A 10,325-nucleotide genomic window follows, 5' to 3' on the forward strand; every position below is an offset into this window, starting at 1 on the left:
CTTTGCTCGCTCGGATCCCCGCAGAACGCGAGGGCTGCGGCCGAGGTTCCTCCTGCCCACACCAACATCTTCCCGCGGCTGCTCCACGCGTCCCGGGAACCATTCCTTGGAAAAAACTCCTGAATTTTGGGAAAGACTGTCTCCCTTCCGCCCGGTCGGACACTGTTCCCCGCATTAACTCGGGGTTTAGCGCGGGGGAGAGGCTCGGATTGTGTTGCTGGGGGTCCGTGTGGGCCCGGGGGTTTCTGCAGCCTTCCCATCCCCGCTCCCTCCGTGGGAGGACTCTCCGCAGGTGGCTGTTTGGGTTGTGCAGGATACGCTTCACCTGTTGGTCTTTAGACTCCCTCCGAAGGTAAGAGTGACCCAGCAGAGGACATGAGTATGGACCTGGCTTGTAGAACTCTCTGCAGGTGGACCCGGGACTCCCGCCGCATCCTCTTGTGGCCGGTGAATTCATTCCATCTTGTCCCAGGGGCTGAAGAGACCCAGCTCTGCAGCGTGCTCCCTCTGCACGAAGTTTGTCGGGGAAAGCCAAACAAAACCAAAACCAAATCCAAAACCAAACTAAACAAAAAACCAAACCAATCAACAAACAAAAAAAGAAAAATAAACAAACGACGAAAAGAACCCAAACGAAACTAAAAATGAAAAAAACCAAACCAACCCCGAGCTTGAAAAGTGGGTCTGGGAATGGATGGCAGAACTTTCCCAGCAGGGTGTTATCGGACCGCATCTCCCAGGGCTGGGCTTGGGCTGCGCGGGGAGTGGAGGGGGCTGTGGTGAAAAAAAGATTGGGTAGCAGAACTTATGTCTCCTTCATCACTTTCCTTCTTATTTCTGTCTTTTTCAACTTTTACTTTTTCTTCCAAGAAAATGTCTTCTAGGAAAGCACACTGAATCAAGGCATTTGCTTTTTTAGGACGGTTTGGTTTTTATCTATTTATTTTTTCTTTTTGGACCTAGAAGGGAAATGGTTTGCAGCAAGAACAGATGTGAGCACCTGGGACGTGCCTCACTCACAGACAGCGCGAAGGGAGGCCGAGACAGGAGTGCAAAGAGCGACCCGACCTGGCGTCCAAGGCTCCCATGCTCCTCGTTTTACCATCTCAGACCTGATTTCTTAAATTATATTTTCAGCTGCTTCTTCGCATTTTGTAACTCTCTTTCCTGGGTCATTCCCTTGGCCCTTCCCTCTCTCTCTCTCTCTGGATATTTTGCTCTGATAAAACGCCCAGTTCCTGTAGGAGACTGCGAGACAAATGCAACAAGTTCGGGTATTTGGCCAATCATTCCGTATTGATGGAAGATGGACACATTTCTTTTTCGGCTGGTGGAAAATGTGCAGCTTTCCAGCAGAAGGCTGCATTAAAATTTGAGTGCATTCATAAAGTGAAAAAAAATGCAGGAAAAAGAGCTGAAACCCGCTCTCTCAAGTACCAGTGCGTTAAAGATTAACGCAGTCCAAAGCCTTAAGATGCCCCTGTTTTTAGCTCATGGAACCTCTAGCATCACAATTTCTAAAAGCCTGTCAGCACTTCTATTGTCAATCCTTTTTCAAGGACTTCTGGCTTTCCCTCAGCAGTTTTCGTGGTGGAAACCTCGAGACTCGCACTAAAAGCCGCTGGAAGCATTTCCTTGGCTTTGCACGGGTACGCAGAGAGAGAGAGGTTTCCCTGTGATGCACAACGGATGGCGGCTCTAAAATCGCTGGGCGTCCTGCCTCGAGTCGTGCAAACGGGTTTTAAACGCTGCAGTGCTGGGAGGTGTGGGAGCAAAAGTTCTCAAGGTAGTACAGAAACACATCGATCCTTCCCCAGGCTGCAGGGCTCAGGTGAACTCTTCTCCATCTCCCAAAGGCGAGTTCACCTTGCAAAACTCACACACCCACGCAGCCTGCCGGCACTTTCTCGTCTGGAAGCTACAGAAGGGCTCTGCTGTCCCGCGGGGAGGGCAGGGGATGTGGAGGGGGTGGTGAGGTGAGGGGGGAATGTGTGGGAGTTATGTGTGGATTTTGGGGTGGCCTGACACCACGGGGCTCCTTGGGAGTAAAAAAGGGTCCCTTTCTCCCCAGGGTAACCATGTATATTCAGTCTGAGAGTCTGCAGGTGAAAGAACCAAGGGAAGAGACTCTGGGTGTATGAGCTACTCTCCCACAGCCTACCCCTTCCTTCCTTCCCTTCCCTTCCCTTCCCTTCCCTTCCCTTCCCTTCCTTCCTCTTCTTCCCTTCCTTCCTTCCTTCCTTCCTTCCTCTTCCTTCCTTCCTTCCTTCCTTCCTTCCTTCCTTCCTTCCTTCCTTCCTTCCTTCCTTCCTTCCTTCCTTCCTTCCTTCCTTCCTTCCTTCCTTCCTTCCTTCCTTCCTTCCTTCTCCTTCCTTCCTTCCTTCCTCTCCTTCCTTCCTTCCTTCCTTCCTTCCTTCCTTCCTTCCTTCCTTCCTTCCTTCCTTCCTTCCTTCCTTCCTTCCTTCCTTCCTTCCTTCCTTCCTTCCCTTCTTCCCTCCTTCCTTCCCTCCTTCCTTCCCTCCTTCCTTCCCTCCTTCCCTCCTTCCCTCCTTCCCTCCTTCCCTCCTTCCCTCCTTCCTCCCTCCTTCCTTCCCTTCCCTCCCTTCCTTCCCTTCCTTCCTCCCTTCCTTCCTCCCTTCCTTCCTCCCTTCCTCCCTCCCTCCCTGATTTCTATTGCTGCTTTTCCTCGTCGGACTCCTCCTCACTCCTCTCTTCCCAATCTTCTCCCTCAATTCTTCTCCTTCTGTGATCTCCTTTCTGCCATCCCACATCCTCCACGCCTTTGCCGTGGGCTCTTCTGGCCCTGCCCTCCCTCCGCCCCCTTACACTGAAGGGCCTGGGCAGGAGGGCAGCGGGCCCTGCCCAGCCTCGGCTGCCCGGGGCACCTTTCGGGACACCTCGCCGTGCTCCCCGCCCTCCCTTCCTCCCCTTTTCCCTCCAGTCTCTGCTCCTTTTCCTTCTCCTCTCCTCCCCAGCACCGCTCCCCCCGTCCTCAGTCCTTTGGCTCCCTCTAGCTCCATCCCCTCCCTCCGTCACCCCGACCCCTCCTCCTGCGGACCCATCCTTCCATCCTTCCCTCCGCCCCGGCTGCGCTGCCGCTCTCCCGCCGCCGCCGACAGTGCCGCGCCTCGGCTCGGCTCGGCTCGGACAGGCTCGGCTCGGCTCGGCTCAGCTCGGACAGGCTCGCTTCGGACACGCTCGGCTCGGACAGGCTCGGTTCGGCCCGGACAGGCCCGGCTCGCCGCGCCATGGTGCAGCTCGGGGGCGGCCGCCGAGCTCCTCCGGCCCCGGGCGCGCCGCCGGCCTTCAGCATCGAGAGCATCCTGCGGCGCCCGGCCAGGGAGCGGGGCACGGCCCGCTGCGCGCTGCCGGAGGAGCAGGAGGAGGAGGAGGAGCAGGAGGGAGAGGGGCCTGAGGAGCAAGAGCCCAGTAAAGGCTCCAGCGACTCGGGTACGGAGCCAGCAGCCTCCTCGGGCTGACCCGCAGGTCCGGCCCCCACCCGGGCGGTACCTGGGCACCCCCAGTGCCGCCGGGCCGGGCCGGGCCAGCGCACACGCACACACACACACCGACACAGACACGCAGACACAGACACGCGCGAACACAGACACAGGCACAGACACAGACGCGGACGCACAGACACACACGCAGGAGGAGGGGAGGCTCCGCGGGCGGACGCGGAAGATGCCGCACATCACCCACCTGCTTCCAGGCTGTTGTGCTCCCCTCCCGGCCTCCTGCGGCTGTCCCGTGCTCAGGAGCCCCTCGCTTTCCTGTCACACAGCTGGCAGAGGGATTTCCTTGGATCCTTATGGAAGGGCCTCACCCTTCTTCTCCCCTCTGGAGGGTGTGGGACCGCGGCCAGCCCTCGGCAGCCCCCTCCCCATCCTGTCCCCCCCGCAGCCTCTCCCTGCGCTCCGCTGCCGGGCTGTGCGTGCATGCGGGGCGGGGGCGCGGGCTGCGGCCGGGACTGATGCTGTGCTTTGCCCTTGCAGGCAGCGAGCCCCGCCGGCCCCGTGCAGAAGGGACGAGCCGCGGCCTCGGCCCCGAGGGCGGCGAAGCGGGGTCCCCTGTCCCCGCGGAGGGGACGCGCGGTCCCCGGCAGCCGCCGCCCCGAGAGGCCGGGGGCTCCGGCGCGGAGAACGGCAGATCGCCGGCGGCGGGCGGCAGGAAGAAGACACGGACCATCTTCTCCAAGTCCCAGGTGTTCCAGCTGGAGTCCACCTTCGACGTGAAACGCTACCTGAGCAGCTCCGAGCGGGCCGGGCTGGCCGCCGCGCTGCACCTCACCGAGACGCAGGTGAAGATCTGGTTCCAGAACCGCCGCAACAAGCTCAAGAGACAAATGTCATCCGAGCCCGAGGGCCCGGGGCCGGCCGAGCCCCCCGGGGAGCCGCAGCCCCCCAGTGCCGCCTCGGCTCTCTCCTTCCCGGCCCTCTACAAGGACAGCGCCCTGCTCAGCCGCTGCCTGCTGCCGCTGCCTTTCCCCCTGCTCTGCCCGGGCAGCGCCATCCCCTACCTCTGCCTGCCCGGGCCGGGCAAACACTTCAGCCTGGTGGACGGGGATGTATAGCCCTGGCCTCCGACCTTGCCTTGCCAGGGGCCGCCCCGATTTTATTTATGACCCCGCTGGGCAGGTGGAGTGTCCGTCACAGCCACAGCCACCACCCGGCCCACGGAGGGGCCTCCCGGGCGCCCCCACGCGTGTCCGTGGCTGCCGGCGCTGCCAAGGCTCGGAAGGGCGCTGCCAAGCCGCTCTCCCTCTCGCAGCTCTTTTTCGGTGGTCAGGACGGAGGAGATAACACGGAGCCACCAAAGAAACGGGGACGTGCTCTGCCTGCCGCCCTTCCAAATTATCCCGTTCCGGTTTCACAGGAGGGCCGATGCTCTGCCTCAGTCCGTGGGGACCGTGTCCCCCTGTCTGTCCCAAGCATCGTGGCGGTCGCTTTACCGTGAACCGAGTCACGTTTCATACAGATTGGTAATGGCCAAAGCCTCTCTGTGCTTCTCTGTCTCTCAAACTCTCCTCCTGTAATATCCCTCTGAGTAGCTTCTCCCCATCTTTTACATTATCAAAATGTAGACACATTTCCTCAGATATGGTTCTTAAACTGTGACTTTTCTGCTTTTTTCCCCTTCGGAAAAAAACACCCCAAGATCTCTCTCACATGTTTTGCGCTAACTGGTTCTCAGAATGAGGGTCGTGTGATGATTTTACAGAACAAGACAAGCTGTCTCTTGTGCTAATCCCGCCCTCCGAAATCTCCTGGGACGGTTTTACCTGCTATCCTAGGATAAAGAAGTGCGGTTTTAAATTTTTTTTTATATCTATCTACACATAAATCTGCAAACGCTTTTGTCGTCCTTTGGTTTCTACGTTAACACGCCTTATATCCCAAGGTTGGAAATAAACTTTTTCAGAAAGTTGAAACTTCTGCCTTTTCAATAGTCACTGCTAGGTAGTATCAAATGAAAGATATTTCCTAGAGTGCACCGATGATTTTTATTTTACAAATAAAGAGCACAATTTAAAAAATAAAAACACAGTCGTGACATTACGAATTTCACCCTTGCACGCGCGAATGGAAACTCATCGATTTTTCCCAGTGGGGGAAAAAAGCACGATAGCTGTTTCGGCTAGACAAGAAGGGGTTTTCTTTCATTTTCTCACTCTTCCGTTTGTCTTTCCGTGGGAAATTGACGCAGATGCTCAAGGAACAGGCGCAGGCGAGTCCCCGCGGCTCGGGGCGACTGCGGGGCTCCGCTCCCAGCCGGGGAGGTGCCGCAGCCGAGCCGAGCCTGGCTCCAGCCGAGCTCGGGGAAACGCTTTCCTCGGCTCTCGGAAGTGTTCTGGCCGCTGCGGTGATCTAGAAGTGTTGTTTGACCTCTCCTCTCGCTTTTAAATCCGTTTTGAATCAGTGTCAAGCAGCAAGAGGTGTCTCACAGGGCTCCCTTGCTCTGGGAAGAAAAAAAAAGAAATAAAAAGGTCGAGGCTGCGGTGAGGGTGGTGTCAGCAAGTGGAGAGGCTTAAGGGGACCTGCCGGGGGCACTTCATAGCTCAGGTTTCTCCAAACTGCCGCTCCAGGGAAGGTGCAGGCGACGAACTGACGGTTTGGACCGCAGGACTCGCTTCTTTTCTCGTCTGAATTTATAGTGATAGCCAAAGAAATTAAAATCGTCTGAGTCTGCGAGTTGCTCCGTGGTTAAATAACACATTTCCCAGAGTGACGATCTATGGTTCCTGTTTGTCTATGTTTCATAACTGGTGATCTCTTTCGGAACCTTCCTTTGGTTGTTTGTTCTAATGTTTTCTATGTCTATACCCCATTACTTGACTACTATTACCAGAAGCAAATCCACCTTTTCCTAAATCCCTACCAATGGAAGTTTAATCAGATGCAACAGCTATACACTAGGGTCCCTTCATTTAGGGACTTAACATGAAAAGTTCTTTAACATGAAAAAAACTTTATTTAAAGACGCTGTCCTTCCGCATCACGGCAGCCTCTTACGTCTCCGTGGTGAAAAATAACCATATAAGAAATCGTTATTCTGCAATTAATCTACTTTTCACTACATTTATGGAACGATTTTCAGTCTTCTTCCCGCTTTATTATTTTTCCTTTCAAATTGTTGCTGGAGTTGCAGAAGCAAAACGAGGGAAAATACGAACCCACGGAAACGGGGGGAGGTTTGTTTTTTCCATCAGAAACAAGGGGCAGAGTAGTTCTGCAGGCAAGAGGAGTTAGCACGGGTCAGGTTTCGCAGCTTGCTGCTCTCGGACCCTCTCGTCAGGAGTTAATGAACAACGAAAGCCCGAAACAGCCGTGGAGCCAGGCAAAGTAAATAACTACCCCAAATTATTCGTTTCACATCAAGGTAAAAGTGCTGGTTCTGTGAGTACTGGCCAGAAATATTATCTGAACTGTTGCTGCTTAGAGTAACACGGCCAGTGGCAAGGGAGCTTTCTCTGAAGAAAACCAAGTTCAGGATGCATCGGGATTCCCAGCCGAGCAGTCAATGCTGATCACACTGAATATTACTGCCGTTTCTTTTACAGCTCAAAACAATTGTGTTTGCAATTACTAATCGTTCCTTATTACAACAGGAGATTGCTACAGGCCACTGTACGGCTAACCTGTTGATGAGAGACTTCAAGGGACGAAACAGATCACAGCAGAACTAAACAAGAAAACAGGCAAATAAGCCTCAAACAACCCCCCAAACCATCCAATTAACCACAAAACTCCAAACCGCAACCAAAAAAAAAAAAACCAACACCCCTCCCCCCCAAAAAACCCCAAATAAAAAACTCAAAAAACCCCAAAACCCTCAAATCCTAAAAAACTCTAACAGAGCTTGCAAGGAATTTGAGGAAAAAAAAGAAAAAATCCAAACAACCAAACCAAACCAAACCAAATCAAGCCAACCAATCCCAACTCCAAACAGTGCTAGAGCCAATTAGTTGCTGGAACTGAGATTTAAAATGTGCTGTGAAGGTTTGATACAATGAAAAGAGGTGGTGCAACTGCTTCAAAAGCGCTCATATAAAAGTATCTTTTTTAAAATTTATGATTATTAGAATAACAAGAAGCCCTGCCTGTGCTGGGAAATCCCGTGTTAGCACAGCACTTCTGTACCAGCAGGTTCACTTGGAATTCTCTATAAATTGAATAGGAAAGAGAGACATGTGTAAGACCTGGCACCTGAATCTTCAAAAAAAAAAAAAAAAAAGATGGTGATTAAATATGACATTTATCCATTTATCAACAGGAAAATATATTTAAAAATCAGTTGGATTCACACACAAATGTGTTAGATACATACACAAATGCACTGCTCAGTGAAAGAGTGCAATAGAAGGGCTTAAAAAATCTGCTCAATCTCTCTCTCCTCCACCCATTCATAAAAGCCTCACAAGGCTCATTCTAAGTGCAGCACCTCCAGAAAACTTGATTTTCATATCACCTGTTATGCTGTAAAATTCCCAGAGCTTACGATGATTAATCACGTTACTTTTCTTGTATGAAAGTGTGTTGAGAATTAGAAAATTCAATTTTTTTCTGCTGGAGAACAAGCCTTCTCCTGTATCTGCTCTGTTGGAAGATTTTGGAAAACTCCCCTAAGGATTGGTTTCCCACTGGAGTCTCGTGATCAGGAGGCTGGAACAGACAGTTGTTATCATTGTGTTTTGTTTTGCTTTGTTGTTCTCCAACCACCACATACACAAACACCTTGATGGGCCAGCACAAGGATTCTGTGCCTGCCTTGTCCACCCCATGCTGTTCAGATTTCTGCTCTGGACCAGGCTGGGGCTCACCTGCACCAGGTGAGAGAAGTTGTGCTACAGACCAGAGGGAGAAGAGCTACCCAGCACAGCTCTATGGCCTTACTAGGTGTTGATCTAGAATATGAAAACTTTCCTGCTTCTTCTCACCTTTTCATTGATTTGGGGCTTTTTGTTTGTTTGTTTGTTTGTTTGTTTGTTTTGTTTTTGGTTTGCCTTTTTTTTTTTTGGTTTTGTTTTGCTAACATGAAATGATAAGTTGTATTTTCTTCCATTTTTTAAGGAAAGGATTGAACTTACTACAGATTTTCTATGTTTATATGTTAAGTAAGGGTTTCATCTGCCTAGAGGAAGGCTTGCAATGTTACCCCAAAAAGTAGTAATGTTTCATGTTCTGCAAGAAAGCCACCAATGATTGGCAATAGAGGAATTAGGCAAAGAAACAGGAGTCACAGCTTTATCTCCCAGGGGAGATTAATTTGAATCTAGGCAGATTAATAAAATTTAAGGAAGATGAAAATTCATTGCAGAATCTCAGAAGAAGAATAACATGGATGATCCAAAATAATTATGAACATGAAGAAATAATTAATTTTGGAGTGGCACACAGTAAAAATGATCTCTCTGCCTCATCTGTGCAGTGGAGGTCTAACCCCACCATTTTTTGGAAAGCCAGTAGTTTATTTCCCTTTCTCATTCACATGAATAGGTGCAGTGGGCTCCTTTTGCAAGTTAAACTTGGGCTTGGCCTGATTCTGCTTTCCCTTACAAACACATGGTGGGAAGGCAAGGATGAGACCTCTAGAATATGTCTGACTCAGAGCAGAATTTGTCAGATCGAGTCCTTAAGATTTTTTCTTTTTGGAGAATCTGAAGTTATAATATCCTCATAGCTGCAATGTGAAATAGCAACCATACTGAAAAAATAAGTTATGTATTTACTGGAGAGGCTTGGAAATGCCTGAGCCTAAATTTGCATTTATATTTGTCTCAACACTGATGTTGAATGTGCTCTTGCATCCTGAGAAGTGGTTGTCAATCGGTTCATCTGTCAGAGATCATATAAAGAGCTTAAAATAAAAACCTGTGAAGTGTTTATTACTAAAAATAGAGTCCATCAAGGAGCATAAATTCAGAAATATTTATCTTTTGTCCTGTGTTGCAGTACCTGGGAAGTGCTCTGTTCCTAAAAGGAGAAAGCCTTTTATTTCAGAGAAGAATTTAACTTTAGAGGAAAACAGTGATTTCTGCAATGGGAAATGGTGATTGCAATATAATCAGTGCACAGAGGGAGCAATCATATCTGCCTCTTCTCTGTTCTCCACACATCAGTTACATTGGTGATGATCTTTATGTAAAATCCAATGGGGACCAGAAAACATTACCAGACATTCTAAAAAAAACCAAAGCAAAAAACTTAAAGGAATGTCCACTTTAATCACAGCACAACATTCCCAGCTGTATCATCAAAATCAAGTTATTTAGCACAATAAGCAGTTGAGAATATACAAGCAGAAGAAGTCATGCAAGATCAGAAAATCTGCAGTTAATTAGAAGAAGCAGGAGAGGAAGGCGTGGACATGCCTGAAGGTGGCTCTAAGGAGGGCAGAACCACAGCAGCAGGTAAGAGATTTTCAAGCAAAATTTTGTTGTGCTCAGCTGTGAGACTTTTAGACCCTGGTGGGCAACATAAGCTACTTTTATGAGCAGCTGTGTGGTCAGAGTAGCAAGAGGTGTACCTGGAGTCAGCAACCCAAAAAAACATTTGGGTTTTGCAAATCGTGAGTGCACCAGGACAATTGGGTGTTGTGCCAGACCAGAAATGATGGGGCACTCTGAGGACAAATATAGTGGCAGTGATGCCTGTGCAAATCACTGTGTGAAACCTCATTGTGAACACAGTGTAAAACCTCATTTTACAGACCCACCTTTGAATTTTGGTTCCTCAGTCTGCTGCAGTCAGATGTGTCCTTTGGAACAGTGATTTCTGAGCTGTTCTGGTTGGAACAGAGGTCACCCTAGCCTGCCCAAAGGTTTT

General features: G+C 50.4%; 1 protein-coding gene across 1 annotated transcript; it reads left to right on the plus strand.

The window, feature by feature from the left end:
• Positions 1 to 3,248: 3,248 nt before the first annotated feature.
• Positions 3,249 to 4,573, plus strand: LOC135447307 (homeobox protein HMX1-like). Its single transcript, XM_064712242.1, has 2 exons — positions 3,249 to 3,450; positions 3,996 to 4,573. Exons 1-2 carry the CDS (start codon positions 3,249 to 3,251, stop codon positions 4,571 to 4,573), a joined length of 780 nt encoding a protein of 259 aa, XP_064568312.1.
• Positions 4,574 to 10,325: the final 5,752 nt, after the last annotated feature.

The sequence above is a fragment of the Zonotrichia leucophrys genome, chromosome 4 (assembly GCF_028769735.1).
Source record: "Zonotrichia leucophrys gambelii isolate GWCS_2022_RI chromosome 4, RI_Zleu_2.0, whole genome shotgun sequence".
Classification (NCBI taxonomy): domain Eukaryota; kingdom Metazoa; phylum Chordata; class Aves; order Passeriformes; family Passerellidae; genus Zonotrichia; species Zonotrichia leucophrys.

Bases quoted from the DNA above. Each gene is read 5' to 3' on its own strand.
- LOC135447307 (XM_064712242.1), top strand. From the start codon at position 3,249: ATGGTGCAGCTCGGGGGCGGCCGCCGAGCTCCTCCGGCCCCGGGCGCG. The intron at 3,451-3,995 runs GTACGGAGCCAG...TTGCCCTTGCAG, and splicing joins TAAAGGCTCCAGCGACTCGG to GCAGCGAGCCCCGCCGGCCC.